We start from the raw sequence: 22,477 nt of genomic DNA, 5'->3' as shown, positions 1-22,477 counted from the left end.
AAGTAGCACGATTAATTTAATTTCCGGTCAAACTTTGTGAACTGGTTTTAGGAATCACTCACAATTTCAAGTCACTAGCACGCACCACAATACTGAATAGTATATTTTATACGGGCAGCTGTTTCGGTTGTTCAGACCGTCGACCCTACCCTGTACTCGAACTGTTCGAACGTAAAGACCCACATTACACCTGTCTAGTTCGCTTTTACGTTATGCACACACTAAATTAAGACGGCGCCGACATTATGGATTTTTACTGGTTATTTGCTCTCCTCCGTCTAATATGTACAAAGTATTATCTGGGAAGGGACATAGGCGTATCAGCTAATGTTTGATTATTGCAACTCGACCAAACTTGGTAGTTTACACTCCAGCGGTCAGCATCCTGTTCGAATATGCAAGATTTGCCTTTGTTTTGGGTCGTAGAGCATGAACAACGACGTTTTCCTAAGTGAATTCTGACCGAAAAGATGAGATTATTACGTTTTTGTTCTAGTCATTACAGTGGGGGTTTCATCGTTATTTTTTAAAGAAACATTCTATACAGAGTATCCCGCATATACAGGGCGTCCGCTTTCTGAGCCCCACCATGTAGATTTTTTGAAGAGATGTAAAAAAAGTAGTGATGGGTAAATTACAAATTGTTTAAATAATAATCTCTTTAGATTTGCGTCATTTTTCTCTCAAAAACATATTATTTGTCATCATTTGAAGATGAAACAATAAAGAAAAGTGACAAAAGGCTGAAAACAGGGATGTGTCCATTTTTGGAAAAATTACTCCATGATTAAATGAAAACTTTCCTTGATAGGGAGATTAACTGTCAAACTTGTCATTACCATTGTCAAATTTGTCATTGTTATTGTCAAACTTATCATGCGTTCTAATGAGAAAACTTTAAGATCTAAATTTAATGCTTAAAAGTACATTAAACTTTAATTTGGATTGATATTGGATGGTTGGTACAACTAATTAAAAAACGAATTATTTTTGAATTTTCAGATTTTGCAATTTTTCCGAAAAATTATCGGAAATTTAATTTTCCGGAAATTCTACATCGCAGGCTACAATTTTTTATAAATGGCAATTTTTTTGATAAATTACAGAGTGTTTAAATAATATAATAATAATTAACAAATACATAAATAATATTAATAAATTAATGAAACCATTCTTGTTGTATTATTCTGGAACTTTATTTTACAAAATTGGCATATTTCTTTCCCTTCGAAAAACTTTTTACGTAATAGTTCCACACTGTATATTCCTCCTTCCCCATTATGATCCTATCTTTTATTTTATTTAACTAATTTAACTGCTATACAGGGTGGTCCAGTTTTAAGTGTCAATAATTCACCATTTGATAGCCAATCAAAAAATAAGTTGACTTGCATTGTGTAATTTTTCTGAAAAACGTTTCCTAAGGAAGATACAGTCCTCCAAATTTCAATTTAAAAAATCGTTTTATAGTTTAAAACTGAACATTCAAGACTTGTGAAAGTCCAAATTTGTACTGAATAGTCTTAAAACTTTTTTACTACTAGGAATGGTCTTATGATTCGCTTTTTCAGACTGCCATCCTGGTTTAGTGTCTGAAACTCGCATTCAAGAACTGAAAAAAGTCCGGAAATCAAGACAAAGATTGTATTGTGCATGAAACTCATTTTTTACTACTAAAAATAATATAAAAGTTGACTTTTAATGCTAGAACGGACCTTACTAGGACTAAAGAGATTCCAAAAGTATATTTTCAAGACTTTAATTGGTGTACAACTCAATTTCCTTCAACTTTCAACAAGTCAAGAAGTAAATTAAATTTTCGGACTATTTTATTTCTAAAAATTAGTTCTCAAGACTATTATTGTAGCATTTGGTACCAACATTTTTTACTTTTATTACTGAAGAAACTTTACTTTTGGAAATAGTCTTAAACTCGATTTTTCAGTCTTAAAAAGCACTATAAACAATCTGAATTTCTTAGAGGTGCTACAATTTATTGCACCTATGAGTGTAGAAGTCAATTTAATAGTGAAGAATATTGAAATAACATTTTCAAGATTATGGTCAGTGGACAAACTGGCTTTTAGGCCTGATAAGTCAAAAACTTTGTAAAGATAGTCTTGAAACTCGATTTGAGGCACTGAAAACAGCCTTAAAAAACTAAAAACAGTCTAGTTTATTAAGAAATACCCGAATTTTTAGCACTGAGGTGTCTAGAAGTCGATATAATAGTGACAAAGCTTGGAATGCCATTTTAAGTCTATGAAGAATGTAAAAATTGTTTTTTAAGTTTGCTATGTCAATAACTTGGTGAAGATAGTCTTGAAACTCGATTTTCCAAGCTGAAAGCAGTTTTGAAGCACTAAAAATAGTCCAGAATTCGAAGAAAACGAAAAGCAAAGTAAAAAGCACGAAAAGTTCGTTTTCAAGACAATTTTCATGAATCTAATGTTAATGTCCTGCATCTAAGACTATTTTCAAGACTAAAATATTGAAATTTGTCTTCAAATTATGAAAACTTACTTACTTACTTACAAATGCAAATTTTAAGCTTCTGATGTCACTTTTCATTAGTTCAGTTACATTTTGGGGTTCAAGTCAATTTTTAAGGTTTAAATGTATGAATTTGTGGTAACAAATTCTTGAAAAAGTAGTTTTTATGTCTACAAGTCAATTTTTAGTATTAAAGTCTCTCGATTTGCATGAAAACTGGTTACAAACACAATTTTTATTACGTCAATTTTCAAAACTAAAGTCTTTCAGTTGGTCTGGAAACTATGAAAACTGGCTACAATAATATTTTTTAAACTTCTTAAGTGAATGTTCCGTTTCCAAGACAATTTTTAAGTTGGGTTGGGTTAGTTTTGGGTCTTTGACCGTAATAACGTGTTAATAAAGTGCTTGTTCCAAATTTGATCAATATTGCTCCAACGGTCTGACAGTTATGACAAAAAAAAACGATTTTTTAAACAGAAATTTGAAGGACTGTATTTTCCTTAAGAAGCACTTTTCAGGAAAATGGCATAATAAATGTCAACTTATTTTTTAATTGGCTAAGGATTGGTGAATTATTGACATTTAAAACTGGACCACCCTGTATATTGTCTCTTAATTGATTTTCATTTTTTAATATTTTCATTTATATTTTATTTTGACAATATTTACCGAAAATTACTTTAGTGAAGTTAATTACAGGAAGTTGATAGCTTTCAAGAAAATTTTAATTTTACCCGTAAATTTACTGGTAAAATTCGTAAATTCTCCTGTCACATTGAATTATTTTACTATTCCAATTTTACTTAACCTTACCGGTAAATGACTGGTCACGTTAAATTTACGCTTGTCACTAAAAAAAATGAAATTGGGGCAAAGTTGCGCAATTTGTAGTTTACTGAAACAATCGCATTAAAAATTGAAAAATTTTGAGTATTATTGGGGGTAATACCACGAGAGCTTTAAAATTACCGATAATTTTTATGTTTCCCACCAAACATTTGTGCATTCAAACTGTCAAAAAGGCAAGTGACGTCATGCCAATTTTATTTAGTCACTGGTATACTTTTGAATTTATGAAAAATGCAACATTATCTGCGAAAATTAGTTAAACAATCGTATTCTGTTTTAGGCATACAATCATACAATTTTTCTACCAATAGTTTGTTAGTTTCACCGTAGTTTGGAATTAATACAGGCTGAATCAAAATCTAAAAATTGCAATAGTGAATTTGCAAAAATATTTAACAAACAAAATCTTCTAAAAACAAACAGAAACTCAGTTAGTAGTAATTATTTTAGAAAAATCTTACATCCATGAGAAATTAACATATTTTCTGAACAATGATTTTGAATTTATGAAAAATGTGACATTTGCAAAGTTTTCGCCATACATTGAATAAAATAGCTATTACTCAGTAGATAATATAAAACGCCATCTTCGTGAGTAATAGTTATCATTACATGCTCGTTCAATAATATACTATAATCTCTTGATTGAATGTATCCTAGCTGACAATTGTTTCTGTATACTCAAGTTTTTTTTCGGGTTTTGGCGGTCCTTTGGGAAATCCGTTTGGATTTCTTTATCCATTCGGGACCTTTCCTAGTCTCTTGTGTAAATTATTTTCCTAAAAAACCTCCATTTACTCAACAGGAAACTTAAGTATCGTAAGTAGATACATCCTAAATAAGCCGTTTTCCTTTTTTTTTTTAATTTATCAACCGCAATTTAAATCACCAATCGCTCTGATGTAATAAAATTCCGGAGAATCGTAATAATAGGGAAAATTGAAAACAGATGAGCGTCTTTCGGAATGACATACCAATAACGGTAATCGCATTATCGACTACGTGAGCAACTCAGTTAGTCGTCGTCTCTGATTAGATTCCTTGCTATAGAGGAGACGTGCGAACTTCATTTGCATTAACAATGCCTTTTGACGCTTTCATCGCTTTAACTTCCCCCAAATTGAAACTTCACCACATTTTATTTTGATGGTTAAAGTTCACGTGTTTGAACGCCACTGCACTTGATTGCAAATTCCCTTTCTCCTTACTCACTCATTCATTACGGTTCGATTTTGTTTACCAGCTACTTTAGAGGTCAGGTTGGTTTTCTTGAATACCACTTAAATTACTAGATTTTGCTAAGGCAATAGTTACCAAAGGCAATTAGAGATTAATAATGGCCCAATTATCCCAGTAAAATTGGGCATTAATATTTATGACCAGTGCCTGTCTGGGCTTAATCTCAAGGAAGTCAAATTTAGATTAAGTGGTTATTAGGGGTATAGTCAGTTATATAATAAACCGTGTAGTAATTGGTTAGATTAGTTCAAAACATATGTTTAGTCAACTGTTACAAAATACAAACATACGTGGATTTATGAAAAAGATAATATGGTTATGGCAGTCTCAAAGCTTGCTTAAAAACTATGATCCAAAATTTTTCAGTTTAGCAACATTGCAAACATTCTTCGAAGCAAATTAGTAAAATTTATATTTTTATATTTTAACTATTGATACGAAAATTAAGCCAAAATATGTGAACGTGACAAATTTGCCAGATCAAAAGGTAACTTTTTCAGTAATTTGCTACCTCAAATTTGAGTTTCACTATAAGTAATATCTTCTAGAGATGATGATGATAATATTTTTGTTTGAATTGACAAACTAGGCTTTTTTAAGTGTATTATGTATACAGGGTGTTTTCTAAGTGACCTAAAATATTTCAGAAATTTTGTATTTTTTAGTTGTTAGTTGTTTTGGATAGTACAAAAATTAAATAATATGATTTTTTTAATAAAGTGTATTTTGAAAATGACGCATTAAGCAAAAAACGTACTTAAACTACAAAAAAAAAATTAAGTCGACCATTACTCTGTTATTTTTAATGGAACAGTATTTTCAATAAATTTTTGTCGAATTTACAAATATTTGGAGTCTACAAAAAATTATGAACAAATTCTACCTATTTAAGTAGTTTAGTATTTCTTATTTACTAAATGTACGTTAACACTTTTCTCTAATTATGTAGACCAGATTGATTTTGGCAACATTGCAAACATTCTTCGAAGCAAATTAGTAAAATTTGTTAACTTTGGCAACATTGCTAACACACTTTAAAGAAATTAGTCGGACCTGTCAGTTTGGTTACATTACAAACACTCTTCGAACCAAAATTGTAGAATTTGTTAGTTTGATAACATTGCAAGGATACTTTTGAACCAAATTACCAATTTTTTTCAGTTAGGCAACATTTCAAACAATCTTCGATCTAAATTAGGAGAGTTTGTTAATTTGGCAACATTGTAAGCAAACACACTTCAAAGAAATTAGTTGAACTTGTCAGTTTGGACAGATTGGAAACACTCTTCAAACCAAAATTGTAGAACTAGTCAGTTTGATAACATTGCACATACTCTTCAAACCAAATTAGTAAAATTAGTCAGTTTGGCAACATTGCAAACACTCTTTGATCTTAATTAGTAGATATAAAATAGTAGAATTTGACAGTTTGACAACATTGCAACTAAATTCCGAGTTCGAAGTCGGAATTTAGTTAATTTCTGAGTTTGAAGTAAAAATTTAAGAAAAATAACGTCTGTGGCCCTTCTACGCCTTTGTAGATTAGAGATTAGAGCCTACTAAGTTATCTTCACATATCTTCAGAAATTGTGAAGCTATACAAAAAATGCGATTTTTTTATCCAAACTTTTACCCACTGAAACAACTTTGAACCGTAGTTTATACAGGGTGTCCATTAAGCACACATAGACAGGTTACTGTGACATTTCTTAGATAGAAAGATACCAATTTGACTTAATTGTCTTAGGAAAAAGTGTATGGTTTCACTGCTATTTATGATCAAGTTCTATAAAAATCTATTTAAAACTTGCTCTGGACTAGTCCAAAAAATTCTTTGCCAAGTTCTTTCATAATTTAAATTTTACCATTCATTTAAACTGCTTACTGAACATCAAACTACTCTGAACAGCAAACTTGGCACTTATCGTGAAACACCCTGTGTATTAATTGAATAGTAATTGAAACTTATCAGATTTTTACTTTGCGCCAAAACATAAGCCAAAATGCATTGTTTTAATACCAACTGTCATGGAGAATGACAATTTTTTTACAGTCAAGATTAGCTCTAATTGGCCTATTTCATGCTTAAAACTGCCTGTGATTGGTCTATTTCGTATCTCACACACAGTCAAAATTAGACTGTGGTTTCATATCCTTTTCAGCCAGTGGCAATTGCTTACTTATCCATTCTCTAAATTGTTTAACAATTAACGAATATCTCTGGTAGAAGCTGGAAAAATTATAAAACATTTGATATTTCCAGATTGTCTGGTTTGCTGTTAATGACATTAATTAATAATTTTAAGATTTTAAAAGTTAATTATGAAAAAAAAAACGTAAAATCTTTAAGAGAACTTAGCTTACATACCAAGTAGGTACTTTTTCGTTATATCTTACATATAAAATTGTTCATTGGTAGTTTGAATAAAATAAGTCCGAAATAATTTTTGAAACAGCAACACTGATAAAACTAAAATTTCTCACTACAATGTAAAAATGGCCAAAACAAACAGAACGCCCATGTTCAGTTATTCAAAACCTTATCCATTCCAGGCTTCCCTTCCGGCGTCGAAAACACTGTGTAGGAAACATTATCTCTTATCTTCAGAGAAGTCGGGCTTCAATTTTCGGATCGGTGTTTGCACAAAGTCAAATTACTCCAACCGACGTACAGAAGCGGGCTTAGGCCGTATTTTTAGGTCGGCCATCTGTTCGTTTACTTTTAGTATACAGGGGGGGCAACCCTATTGCGAAACAAGACAAGATTTCCGGATATTTCGAGATCCGCTTTTAGACCCGTTCGGAATGTGCGGACGCTGGGGCATCCAGGTTATTCCAGGATTTCCAGGAGCTTTTGGAATCCGCGTCATTATTATAATAATATATCTATATTGGAATTTTGTTCGGGAAATTTATTGGCTTAATATTGGGAAACGTGGGGTTTTGTCGAACCAGATCAAACCGTATTTATTGGGTATGAATAGCAGCTGTCTATGAAATATGTTTATTTTGAAACTAGGAGGATTATTTCATTTCAAATCAAGTTTAGTAATATTAATAAATAGTAGCAAGAGTATTTAATTATTAATATCATAATAGTAAAGAAATTGGGTTACAATAGGAAATAGCAGCTAAAGGCTGCAATGATAAAAGAAATTAACCCAAATCCTGGAAGAATGAAAATGTAATCTTCAGACAGAAAATTGGCTAAGAAATTTTGATTGAAGTCACTTTTGAATTATGTTCCGATTTATTAAAGTTTTCTTTAGAGCTAAAAAGCAAAGATACAGTGTAACACAAGAAGACATAAGCGGCAATACAGGGTGGTCCAGTTTTAAATGTCAACAATTCACCAATCCATAGCCAATTAAAAAATAAGTTGACATTCATTATGTCATTTTCCTGAAAAGTGCTTCCTAAGGAAAATACAGTCCTTCAAATTTCTGTTTAAAAAATCGGTTTTTTGTCATAACTGTCAGACCATTGGAGTAATATTGATCAAATTTGGAACAAGCACTTTATTACACGTTATTACGGTCAAAGACCCAAAACTAACCCAACCCAACTTAAAAATTGTCTTGGAAACGGAAAATTCACTTAAGAAGTTTAAAAAATATTATTGTAGCCAGTTTTCATAGTTTCCAGACAAACTAAAAGACTTTAGTTTTGAAAATTTAATTAGAAAAGATAAAAATTTCAGAAGCTTAAAAATTGTGTTTGTAACCAGTTTTCATGCAAATCGAGAGACTTTAATACTGAAAATTGACTTGTAGACATAAAAACTACTTTTTCAAGAATTTGTTACAACAAATTCATACATTTAAACCTTAAAAATTGACTTGAACCCCAAAATGTGACTGAACTAATGAAAAGTGACATCAGAAGCTTAAAATTTGCATTTGGAGTAAGTTTTCATAATTTGAAGACAAATTTCAATATTTTAGTCTTGAAAATAGTCTTAGATGCAGGACATTAACATTAGATTCATGAAAATTGTCTTAAAAACGAACTTTTCGTTTTTTTTACTTTGCTTTTAATTTTCTTCGAATTCTGGACTATTTTTAGTGCTTCAAAACTGCTTTTAGCTTGGAAAATCGAGTTTCAAGACTATCTTCACAAAGTTATTGACATAGCAAACTTAAAAAACAATTTTTACATTCTTCATAGACTTAAAATAGCATTCCAAGCTTTGTCACTATTAAATCGACTTCTAGACACCTCAGTGCTAAAAATTCGGGTATTTCTTAATAACCTTACTGTTATTAGTGTTTTAAGGCTGTTTTCAGTGCCTCAAATCGAGTTTCAAGACTATCTTTACAAAGTTTTTGACTTATCAGGCCTAAAAGCCAGTTTGTCCACTGATCTTGAAAATGTTATTTCAAGCTTCTTCACTATTAAATTGACTTCTACACTCATAGGTGCAATAAATTGTAGCACCTCTAAGAAATTCAGACTGTTTTTAGTGCTTTTTAAGACTGAAAAATCGAGTTTAAGACTATTTCCAAAAGTCAAGTTTCTTTAGTAATAAAAGTAAAAAAATTTGGTACCAAATGCTATAATAATAGTCTTGAGAACTAATTTTTAGAAATAAAATGTCCGAAAATTTAATTTACTTCTAGACTTGTTGTCCAGTCCAGAAAATTGAGTTGTACACCAATTAAAGTCTTGAAAATATACTTTTGAACCTTTTGGAGTCCTAGTAAGGTCAGTTCTAGCATTAAAAGTCAACTTTATATTATTTTTAGTAGTAAAAAATGAGTTTCATGCACAATACAATCTTTGTCTTGATTTCCGGACTTTTTTTAGTTCTTGAATGCCAGTTTCAGGCACTCAACCAGGATGGCAGTCTGAGAAAGCGAATTATAAGACCATTCCTAGTAGTAAAAAAGTTTTTAGACTATTCAGTACAAATTTGGACTTTCAAATTGAAATTTGGAGGACTGTATCTTCCTTAGGAAACGTTTTTCAGAAAAATCACATAATGCAAGTCAACTTATTTTTTGATTAGCTATAAAATGGTGAATTATTGACACTTAAAACTGGACCACCCTGTATAGCATAACAAATATCCAGTTCCAAATAAGTTTACCGGATTACATTTTTGTTATTGCGTAAATTGTGTCAAAATTGAAAACCTAAAATATCTAGATTTTAGACAATTTTCTATAACAATTTTCCAAGAGCATATCACTCATTTTAACTGTCTTTTAATATCCCGGATGTGGAATTAATTCGAACTATTAATGGTACATTCAGTTATTTTACTTATTGTCAGCTTTCGTAAAAGAGACATAGCAAAAACTATAAGTTATAGATTGTTTGATTGGATAAAATACTTTCACGTGATGTTTTAAAGCTCTTAAAGTGTACAAAAATTGACATTAATCTGAGCATTATTCGTGTGTTAATGTTTAATTTTGTGTAATTTTGTTTTAAGCTTATAAATTACATACTAACTAAGCACTCATAAATGCACCAATACACAGTATACAGTGCGTTTTTTTTAACGCGCAACATAGGATTTTACGTGTTAAATTTTTAAGCCCATGTTAGACCATGTTATTTTGGAACTACAAGTATAAAACTTGACGGGTATGTCTTTAGTACCCTGAAGCTTAAGTAAGTCTACCAATTTGGTCTAAAAAGTGATTTAAAACTGGAAAAAAAATCATTTTTTTTCGAAAAGATTTTATCTTTTCATACTCCCTGTATGCATTGTTGTTCCTTGTTGTTTTTGATACTGGCAGGGCAGGTAGCAGGTAAAGTGACTTATTTTGACTGCATCACGACCCGACATCTGAACGTCAAAAGGGCATTTTATGATTGTTTGGAATATACTGTTTGGCTTCAAACGGAGGTCAATTTGAACAATTCACTTATAAAAATACTTCTTTTGTTCTTAACTTTCTTGATATAAAGTTAATGATCACCCTGTTTTACTTTCTACGCCAAATTTTACCTGCTACCTGCTGTGCCAGTATCAAAAACAACAAAGAACAACAATGCATACAGGGAGTATGAAACGATAAAACCTTTTCGAAAAAAGATGATTTTAGTTTTTTAACACTTTTTAGGCCGAATTGGTAAATTTACTTAAGCTTCAGGGTACGAAATAGCCACCCGTCAAGTTTTATACTTGTAGTTCCAAAATAACATGGTCTAACATGGGCTTAAAAATGTAACACGTGAAATCCTATGTTGCGCGTTAAAAAAAACGCACTGTATTTTTACCAGTCAGTAGAAATTTTTCTAACAAGAGTTTTTCTCTGATCATTTGTAAAGAAACTTCGCACCACATTTCTTGTTAAACTGATACATAATAAGCAATTTTCCTTTTTAATGCAAAGCTGCTGCATGACCTGATACATTGTTTGCTATAGAATTTACGTACAAATCTTGGGAAAGTGATTTATTTCAACGAAATAGGAACCCGATAACCTAGAATACAAAAGCCGGTAGCTGCACGTAAAAAATAACTTTGTAACGCACATGCACGTCTATTGCACGTGCTTCAAATATTCAATATCAGCTACTTTGTATCGAATTTCCCCTAGCGGTATTTAGAATAATATTGTTTTTTTGCAGTACCAACAAAATATGATGCATATTGCTGTATTTGATACTTCCGTAACAATAATCGTATAGTTAATATAAATGTGCTAGTTCTGAGAGTTTTGCTCCATTCATAGCTAATGCTGTTTTTTAGTTTGTGACTCCCCGATAGTGTTTGTTAAACTTACCTGACACTTATCGACTTGATGATGCAAAATGTCCGAGTGGGGCCTTAAGGGCAACCGACCAGGAGGTCGTCTTCGAAGCATCGGGGGGCTGTCGTATGCGGGTCCATCGGTGTCGTGAGACTCGCTGCTTTCGCCTGTACCTCCGCAAGCACCAGCTATCTGAAAAACAACCAAAAATCTTGTGTCAACCGCAAATTGTCATTTGCTAGACGTGGGGATGAATGATATAATGGCAAGGCAAGCAAAAACTGAAGGGTTGCTTCTAAAAGGCAATGTGCAAGACAAATTTAATGAGTTACTTCTCATTTTGCAGTAGCAAATTTGAATTTTAAAAAAAGCTAATTTGTGGAAAGGTAGCCAAAAAAATAAAATGATTTGAAATTCGAAAGTGAGTTGTTCTGTCAAATATGGTTTTCTTAGTAAGTAAATTTATAGGATCTGATAAAGTTTGGTTGTCATCCTCATAACTCGTGTGTATCTGTAGATTGTGTCCTAATAAGTTGTACGTATTAGACAAAAAATTATTAAATCTGATAAAATAACTTACTTTTATCTAGATGAGACAAAATTATTGAAATGCTACAAAAATTATATTATATATTTTCCCTCATCTTACAATATGCACAAAACATGTTATTCCAGTGAAGGTGCAAATATGACTTCAGAGAGTTAAAACACGTTAAGATAATTTAGAATTTAGCTAATTCCAAACGGGGCAATATTGTCAAGCTTCTTAGATAAAATATAGAACATTTAGTAATCTTCTTCCAAAAAAAGTTGTGCTAGACGTATTTTAACTATTTATACGAAAATTAAGCCAATATATGTGAACGTGACAAATTTGCCAGATCAAAAGGTAACTTTTTCAGTAATTTGCTACCTCAAATTTGAGTTTCACTATAAGTAATATCTTAATATCTCTAGAAGACTAGAGATGTCTTGAAAGTGTAAAATTTTTAAATATAGATGATGGATAATGTATAATTTGCATACATCGAAATATATCAAAAACTATTTTAGAAAATGATGCGAGATGATTTGAACAATTTAAAAATAAATCATATCTTGAGGTGATTTATTTCGGCCAATCAATCTGTGAATAGGATATTGAAGACTTAGAACATGGAAAACCTTAAAGAGACTAGCCTTTATAATACCCGAAAGAAAACATACATACACATCAAAATACTCTAAAAGCAATATCAAAAAGACACGGAGAAAAAAAAATAGAAACATTTTTGGATATGATTTTTGTGTAAGAATTTCAGAGAATATTAAGATAACTTTAACACGCTTTGGGATACAGTAAAATAATGGAAATTGGCTAATAAATTCTCAAAAATTATAATAATATTTTTGTTTGAGTTGACAAACTCAAAGGCTTTTTTTAAGTGTATTATGTATACAGGGTGTTTTCTAAGTGACCTAAAATATTTCAGAATTTTTTTATTTTTTTAGTTATTAGTTGTTTTGTAATTTAGTTTTTTAATAATGTGTATTTTGAAAATAATGCATTAAGCCAAAAACGTACTTGAAATACAAAAAAAAATAATTCTACCATTATTCTGTTATTTTCAATGGAACAGTATTTTCAATAAATTTTTGTCGAATTTACAAATATTTGGATTCTACAAAAAATTATGAACAAATTCCACCTATTTATGTATGTTACACATGTATATTAAATTTCTTATTTACTAAATGTACGTTAACACTTTTCTCTAATTATGTAGACCAGATAATTGTCATAAGATGGAATTTCTTTTTATTACATATTTTCTGTCATAAGGAAGGCAAATCATTAATTTACTTTATGACATAAAAACATCGCCTAAGCATGACGGATAAAATAATGATTTGTCGTCGTTTTGCAGATAAACCCAGAAATTCAAGAATTTTTATTATTATGGTAGTTTTTACGTGTGGAAGCTTAAAGAGGAAAATTTTTCAATCTCGCTCTTTCGGGTGATATTTCTTAAACGATACGGGCAATGTTATAACCACATTTACGACAGCAATTTATTCCGGTCCCGCGGAAATTAAGCCTTATCCCTCCGTTTTATCATCGTACATATAGCGGTCTGCAATTAAACGTTATTGCGGTTGCATAAATTCGACCAGAGAGATTTAATTACAAACGTTTGATCTCCGAATTGTAAAGTGAACCGCTAATTTGTTGCGTAGGAGATTTGATTGAAATCAGTGACAAATTTTCAATTTTTAAACCAAACTTAAGCTAAGGCCAGTAATTAATCCAAGACAGGAGCGTAATTGAATTCATAAAGCAATTTAAATCTAGATTGGGCTGCAAATCACTACCGTGATATCCCCCTTTGAATCGTTTTGTTTTACCTTTCCCGTCCAATTTCCCTTTACCACTTTGGGGTGTTAAGATTTAATTTCCTAGAGCAGAAATCTAACTTATTATGTACTTTCACCCTTGTGAATGAATATGTTTAAATAAATATAGTTGATTGAAGACTAAAACGGTTTTAAATATACATAAAGTGACCTAAACTTCATTAACTATTTTATATGAATACAGTAGTAGGTAAGTTGTGCTAAATCATATTATTTTTATCCCAGAAATAATACGCCATTAATTGTTTGTCATTACTTATGGAACACACTGTATATATGGGCCATTGCTAACTCATCCAACTAACTTATATTACCCAAATACTACTTTAAGTTTTCACTTATTAAGTGCATCATCAGCGTTTGTTACCTACTGATTTAAATTATATTTCAGTGGCTACGTTAGAAATTTATTACTTTTTACTTACTATTCTTTGTTTACTTTTCTAAGAAATCAAAGTGTTATTAAAAGCAACGAGTTGGTTTTCAATTCAGTCTGCAATAAGTTTTGTTTTTCAATTCTCACAATATTTGCTTTTTTGTTTTTTCTTGTTCAATTTCCAAGTTTCATGTGCATTCTTATGAAAATATCAATCAGCTTTGAAAAAATTTTACACATTTCTAAGTTTAAGAAATATTTTGAAAAAGTCCTCTTCAAATTTTGCTGCATTAGGACGTTATCAATTGCTTACCAAATGTCATATTTGCGAGATATACTTTACGGTTTAAGTAGAGGTACCCCAAAAATTCCTTCTTATGAGTAATTTACAAATTTACAATATGTATAAAAACCTATTAAATTACTTCTGTAGTGGTATACAGGCTGGTCCAGATTTAAGTGTCAATAATTCACTATTCTATAGCCCATCAAAAAATTTTCCAGAGAAACGTTTTCTAAGGAAGATACAGTCGAACAAAAAATAGTGGTGCAACAAATGGTTGTCCTTAAAATAGTAAAAAAAAAAACCAGAATTTTTGAACTAATTTTTTGTGACGTTTAATTTATTTTGACATAGGTAGGTAGTGTAAAACTGGACATTTCAGACTTATGAGAGTCCAAATTTGTACTGAATAGTCTAAAAAGTTGTTATTTACGAGTACTACTAGGAATAATCTTATAATTCGTTTTTTCAGGCTGCAATCCATGGTCGAGTGTCTGAAACTCGATTTCAAGAACTAAAAACAGTCCGGAAATCAAGTTTTTTACTGCTAAAAATAGTCTCAAAGTTGACTTTTAAGGCGAGTCCAAAAGTATATTTCCAGGACTTTAATTAGTGTACAATTCATTTTTCTAGACTGAGACAATTCAATTAAACAATGAAAACAGCATGAATGAAATGAAAACAGCAGCAGCAGCATTTAGTGCCAAATTTTTCACTTTCATTACTGAAGAGTGAAACTTGACTTGTACTATTAGAAATAGTCTTAAACTCGATTTTTCAGTCTTAAAGCACTAAAAACAGTCCGAATTTCGTAGAAATGCTACCATTTTTGGCACTTATGATGTGTAGAAGTCAATTTACTAGTGAAGAAGCTTGCAATGACATTATCAAGATTATGGACAGTGTACAAACTGTCTACATAGATGGAAAACAACCTTACAGCACTAAAAACTTTTTAAGAAATGCTTGAATTTTTAGCACTGAAATGTCTAGAAGTTAATTTAATAGTGACAAAGCTTAGAATGACATTTTTAATATGTTTATGAGAGCTTATAGAAGGTCTATGCAAAATGTAAAAAATAGTTTTTTAAGTCTGCGATGTCACAAACTTGGTGTAGATAGTCTTGAAACTCAATTTTTCATACTCAAAGCAGTTTTAAAAATCACTAAAAATAGTCCAGAGTTATAGGAAAATGAAAAGTTAGTTTTCAAGCCAATTTTCATGAAGCTATAATGTCAATATCGTGTATTTAAGACTATTTTCATAACTTCAATACTAGTCTTTCAATTTCTCTGAAAACTATGAAAACTGGTTACAAAGACAATTTTTAAGCTTTAGAAGTCAATTTTTACCGTTGCAAAGTCAATTTACGGATTTCTAAGTCAATTTTCAAGACTAAGGTCTTTCAATTTGTCCGGAAACTATGAAAACTGGGTACAAAGTCATTTTTTAACCTTCTTAAGTCAAATTTTTTGTTTCCAAGACAATTTTTAAGTTGGGTTGGGTTGGTTTTGGGTCTTTAAACGTAATAACTCAATTATCTCGTAAACGAAGTTTCAAATCAGAATTTTATAAAAGATACTCTCTCGAATAAAAAAATTAAAGAAAAAGTGTAATTTTTGAAAAATATCCAGTGACGTAAAAAATAAGGCGAAAACATGAAAACCTTCTTCCTGGATCTACGCTACTGGAGAAAATTAATATCTTATGACAAAAAAAAACGATTTTTTTAAACTGAAATTTGAGAAGCATTTTCCAAAAAATGACATAATGTCAGCTTATTTTTTGATGGGCTATGAATAGGTGAATTATTGACATTTAAAACTAGACCACCCTGTATAACAAAAGTTTGGCACATTCAAACATGCACTAAAATCAACGATATCTTTATTGTGTTAAGCCTTACATATTTGATTTCCATTTAAGTTTGTCACTCTTGCTTTAGTTTGGTTTGTGATGCAGTCTAAATTTAAATTTTATTTACCTGTTAACTTGTTAAAATTCCATTAAACTTACACGTTATTTGCATTCAGAACTCGGAGTTGGTGCCCGATTTTAAAAAGTTTAGTTAGGTACGCATTTCAAGAAAAATTGCTTTTACCAGAACAAAATTATTAAACCGAGGCACTGAGTTCCGAACCCCATTTAAACCAAAACCATATTTTTATTCTTTTTTAAGTTTTCCTTTCGTAAATTGCTAAGGCCCTTATACCACGTCCCGTTCATAATTTAGTCAATACGCCGGTCTATAAATTTTCCAGATTTGGAATTAAGCGTGAAGGTGAGGGAAATGCGGGAGCGATATAATGAGGAATACATTTCTCTCTCGAGAATATCGAATATTCCAAACAGCGAAACCTCGAGCTGAACAATATTAAATTGGCGGCGTAATTAGCGCTCGTTTTTGTGCCAAACCTTGTTTCAAACAATTATTAGTGCTCTTTAGGAAAGTGACGGTAAAGGCCTTACATTTATGACTTGATGGATAATGTGGAAAACAGCACAACACTTTAACTACTGAAATCACTAAACTGTCCACGTTGATATCGCAATACTGGCCCGCTATAAACTGTTTTCAGTTTAATTACCTTGAATTTTAACAGACTGGCGAAGACAAGAAAGCTACACTCGACTAATCCGATAATTATAACTTTTTTATGGTTTTGCTTCGAAATTTCTAATTTATTAACAATTTCGGGACTGAAAGTCGCCAATACCGATACAGATAACGGAGCTAAAATGTCTCAAGTATTAATGAATTATTCAAAGGGGCTTATTTGCGCTGAGATTCTCAGACTTGAAAGCTCTAAGTTTTGGAAATAAAGAGGTAAACAGGCTCTCTGTTCTCTAAGCTTCTTAAAGGTGTATTAATGGCACTACAACAGGAAAATGTTAATAATTAGTCAAAGCAGCTTATTACAAAAGGTAAAGACCCAACAGTTGGACATAGCTTTAGGCAAATAATGTTAAAAGTGACAAACCTTACTTTACAAAAACTGTGAATATTGCCATTAAAAATGAAAAAAATTTAGTTAAAATGCAATGAAACCCAATTTCAGTTAGTATTTTCGAAATCTAAAATTTTTAAAATACAGGGACGAGTTCTACTTTTTTCATAAACAACCTTTACTTCACTCGAGCTATGATAAATACTATCACAGAGGAAGGATTTTCAGTTAAAATGCAATAAAACGCAACTTCAGTTAGTATTTTCGAAATCTGAGGGTTACGGCCCTAACATTTGGTGTGTGGGCCGTAATTTACCCTTAAAATACAGGGACGTGTTCTACTTTTTTCATAAACAACCTTTACTTCACTCGAACTGTGATAAATACCATCACAGAGGAAGGATTTTCAGTTAAAATGCAATAAAACGCAACTTCAGTTAGTATTTTCGAAATCTGAGGGTTACGGCCCTAAAATTTGGTGTGTGGGCCGTAAATTACCCTTAAAATACAGGGACGTGTTCTACTTTTTTCATAAACAACCTTTACTTCACTCGAACTGTGATAAATACTATCACAGAGGAAGGATTGTCAGTTAAAATGCAATAAAACGTTACTTCAGTTAGTATTTTCGAAATCTGAGGGTTACGGCCCTAAAATTTGTTGTGTAGGCAGTAAATTACCCTTAAAATACAGGGACGTGTTCTACTTTTTTCATAAACAACCTTTACTTCACTCGAACTGTGATAAATACTAGCACAGAGGAAGGATTTTCAGTTAAAATGCAATAAAACGCAACTTCAGTTAGTATTTTCGAAATCTGAGGGTTACGGCCCTAAAATTTGGTGTGTGGGCCGTAAATTACCCTTAAAATACAGGGACGTGTTCTACTTTTTTCATAAACAACCTTTACTTCACTCGAATTGTGATAAATACTATCACAGAGGAAGGATTGTCAGTTAAAATGCATTAAAACAACTTCAGTAAGTATTTTCGAAATTTGGGGGTTACGGCCCTAAAATTTGGTGTGTGGGCCGTAAATTACCCTTAAAATACAGGGACGTGTTCTACTTTTTTCATAAACAACCTTTACTTCACTCGAATTGTGATAAATACTATCACAGAGGAAGGATTGTCAGTTAAAATGCATTAAAACCACTTCAGTAAGTATTTTCGAAATTTGGGGGTTACGGCCCTAAAATTTGGTGTGTGGGCCGTAAATTACCCTTAAAATACAGGGACGTGTTCTACTTTTTTCATAAACAACCTTTACTTCACTCGAATTGTGATAAATACTATCACAGAGGAAGGATTGTCAGTTAAAATGCATTAAAACCACTTCAGTAAGTATTTTCGAAATTTGGGGGTTACGGCCCTAAAATTTGGTGTGTGGGCCGTAAATTACCTTTAAAATACAGGGACGTGTTCTACTTTTTTCATAAGCAACCTTTAATTCACTCGAACTGTGATAAATAACATCACAGAGGAAGGATTTTCAGTTAAAATGCAATAAAACGCAACTTCAGTTAGTATTTTCGAAATCTGAGGGTTACGGCCCTAAAATTTGCTGTGTACTCAGAAAATTGACCATAAAAGAAAGGGACGTTATTTTTTCCATAAACAACTCTAACTTAACTCAAACTGTGATAAATCCTTTTGAAAATGAAAGAAACTCAGAAATGCAATGGAACGCCATTTCAGTCAGTATTTTAGAAAACTTAGGGACATGGCCACTTTATAAAAAATAAAATCTGAATAAGTGTTTTCTAATAAGTAATTCAAGAGAGGATATCTCAAAAACTATAAAAGATATCAAAAAACTTGACTGAGTGAAACTTGTAGCAAATATAATCAGCTTTTATTTCGTATAGAGTGGTCATGTCCGTAGAATACACAGTTTCTGAGATATAAACAAAAAAACAATTGCTACACAGTGTGTTTTGTCAAAATTAATTTTTCGCTATTTTAATTTCTGTTTTTTTAAATTTTCCAGTTGTTCATTCTTTGAATGTAATCTAAAAAATGTATATTATCAAATAATGAACATGAAAAAGTAAGGAGTAATTTATAATCATTATTTGTCACTGGCAGGTTTCAGAATATCCAACTTGTCTGAAATAAATCTGGAAACTTGTACTAGGATAGATCGATCACCGCATTAAGTGTCGTTTTAACAAACTTTACACTGTTTCCTATGGATTAACGTTGTTCAACCTTTGGGTGATAAATCGTATCCTTAGACTTACAGTCGACTTTAGAACTCCCACATGCACTTGTTGATCTCTGCCGCTACTCAATTTATGATACTAAAGCCGTGTAATTCTCATTTAGCAGCGAGGGGTATAAAGAAGCGGATGAAATGTGTGAATGTAGAAAGTGATTAAAAATATCTTACCAAGCTAGTCTAGCGGCCGTCTATTAAAAAAACGTGTGGTTAGCTTATTGTCGAAAATTTGAGCCAAAACCGAAAAGTGTGCCTGATTGCCCCGTTTGTTATTCTGCTGGAAATCAAAAGAAAATTTAGCGATAACTCTTCAAACGGCGACCGCAGCCCAAAAGTGACTTGGCGCAATTAACCAGCAGAGTAACAAAGGGCACTTCAGAGATTAGCAGAGGAAAAGTGTCGAGAAAACCAGGACAAAAGGGTTGAAGGGGTGAAGGACTTACCTCGATATGAATGCCGCTGTCTCCGCTGTTGCATTTCGCGTTCCTGGCCGCCTTGTTTAGTTTTTTGTGATCTTTGTTGGAACGCCAAACCAACGGGCCGAACCTGAAAACACAATGGGACAATTCAAATTTCATTATCATATTCATTTTCCGCGTTTTATGTTCGCAAAGGGGCGCAAACTTGAAATGCTGGAAGAAAGTCAGGAGTTAAAGAAGTAGGCCACGGTATTGTGATTAAAAAATTTGTATACCGAGAACCAAACAAAATTAGTTGTTGTTGTGTTTTTAGTTCACCACAAAGCTTTCAAAAGAGACAGTTTTTTGTGAGACTAATTTGGTTAGTATAGTGTAGATTTGTAATTACAATTTACGTACAAAATGAGCCAAACTCGCCTCTCTAACTCCTCACTTTATCGAGATATTGAATCTTAAGAAGTACTTAAAAAGGACCTTTTATACCCCTCCATTCTTTCAATTTTTTTGACAAATGAAAAATTATAAAATGCCTTTTTTGTGCTTATTTCACCTAATTTTAGGCCCTTTGGTATAAATATACCTTTTGCCAAAAATTAACTTTTTACCAGTGTTTTATTTTTTGTATTTTTGAAAGGTTGTAACTTTTTTATTTGAACTCCTATCAATTTCGCTGAACCGTCATTAGAAAGAGGATAAAAAATACTACAAAATTATCTAAAACTCGCCTCTCTAACTCCTCACGTTACCGAGATATTGAATCTTAAAAAGTACTTAAAAAATACCTCTAATACCCCCCAGTCTGTAAATTTTTTTGAAAAATGAAAAATTATAAAATGCCTTTTTTGTGCTTATTTCACCAAATTTAAGGTTTTTAGTTTGAATTAAAAATTTGCCAAAAGTGCACTTTTTGCCAAAATTTTTACCTTTTTACCTAATTTGAGGTCTTTTGGTATAAATATACCCTTGAATTGGCATATTTGTTGTATCTTTTTACAAATATTTAATTATTTGTGCTTTTTAAAATATATGATTTCAAACCATACAGAAATATTTATTTTTGTTAACTTCTTGCTACTAAATATATGCTTTTGAAAAAGTAGAAACTTTGGGACACTCTGGAACTACGTACTTCTAAACTCATATTTCTTATCACTCAACTGTTATACTAATTAACTTAAGGAAAGACTCCAGAAATTATTATTATTATTATATGTATAGGAGTTTCACATATTATTATACAGGGTGGTGCAGTTTTAAATGTCAATAATTCACCAATCCATAGACAATTAAAAAATAAGTTGACATTCATTATGTCATTTTCCTGAAAAGTGCTTCCTAAGGAAAATACAATCTTTCAAATTTCTGTTTAAAAAATCGGTTTTTTGTCATAACTGTCAGACCGTTGGAGCAATATTGATCAAATTTGGAACAAGCATTACGGTCAAAGACCCAAAACTAACCCAACCCAACTTAAAAATTGGAAACGGAAAATTCACTTAAGTTTAAAAAATATTATTGTAGCCAGTTTTCATAGTTTCCAGACAAACTGAAAGACTTTAGTTTTGAAAATTGACTTAGAAAAGAAAAAAATTTCAGAAGCTTAAAATTTGCATTTGAAGTAAGTTTTCATAATTTGAAGACAAATTTTAATATTTTAGTCTTGAAAATAGTCTTAGATGCAGGACATTGACATTAGATTCATGAAAATTGTCTTGAAAAATAACTTTTCGTGCTTTTTACTTTGCTTTTCATTTTCTTCGAATTCTGGACTATTTTTAGTGCTTCAAAACTGCTTTCAGCTTGGAAAATCGAGTTTCAAGACTATTTTCACCAAGTTATTGACATAGCAAACTTAAAAAACAATTTTTACATTCTTCATAGACTTAAAATGGCATTCCAAGCTTTGTCACTATTAAATCGACTTCTAGACACCTCAGTGCTAAAAATTCGGGTATTTTTTAATAAACTAGACTGTTTTTAGTGTTTTAAGGTTGTTTTCAGTGTCTCAAATCGAGTTTCAAGACTATCTTTACAAAGTTTTTGACTTATCAGGCCTAAAAGCCAGTTTGTCCACTGACCATAATCTTGAAAATGTTATTTCAAGCTTCTTCACTATTAAATTGACTTCTACACTCATAGGTGCAATAAATTGTAGCATCTCTAAGAAATTCCGACTGTTTTTAGTGCTTTTTAAGACTGAAAAATCGAGTTCAAGACTATTTCCAAAAGTCAAGTTTCTTCAGTAATAAAAGTAAAAAATTTTGGTACCAAATGCTACAATAATAGTCTTGAGAACTAATTTTTAGAAATAAAATAGTCCGAAAATTTAATTTACTTCTAGACTTGTTGTCCAGTCCAGAAAATTGAGTTGTACACCAATTAAAGTCTTGAAAATATACTATAATTTGGACTCTCTTTAGTCCTAGTAAAGTCAGTTCTAGCATTAAAAGACAACTTTTATATTATTTTTAGTAGTAAAAAATTAGTTTCATGCACAATACAAACAATCTTTGTCTTGATTTCCGGACTTTTTTTAGTTCTTGA

At 31.4% G+C, this 22,477-nt stretch overlaps 1 protein-coding gene across 2 annotated transcripts in view; it reads right to left on the bottom strand.

Annotated features, from left to right (window-relative positions):
- The window catches only part of RhoGEF3 (Rho guanine nucleotide exchange factor 3), a 164,561-nt gene that overhangs the window by 35,253 nt on the left and 106,831 nt on the right, over positions 1-22,477 (bottom strand). For both annotated transcript variants that reach the window (XM_081995654.1, XM_081995655.1), the window contains 2 exons: positions 19,958-20,060; positions 11,325-11,483 (listed from right to left, as the gene is read on the bottom strand). In XM_081995654.1, coding sequence (XP_081851780.1) covers positions 11,325-11,483; positions 19,958-20,060 — 262 coding nt within the window. The remainder of the gene's footprint in view (positions 1-11,324; positions 11,484-19,957; positions 20,061-22,477) is intronic.

This window comes from Ips typographus, linkage group LG1 (assembly GCF_016097725.1).
Source record: "Ips typographus isolate SLU linkage group LG1, UJ_Ityp_2.0, whole genome shotgun sequence".
In the NCBI taxonomy this organism is placed as follows: Eukaryota; Metazoa; Arthropoda; class Insecta; order Coleoptera; family Curculionidae; genus Ips; species Ips typographus.
This window is presented reverse-complemented; position numbering and strand designations above follow the sequence as displayed.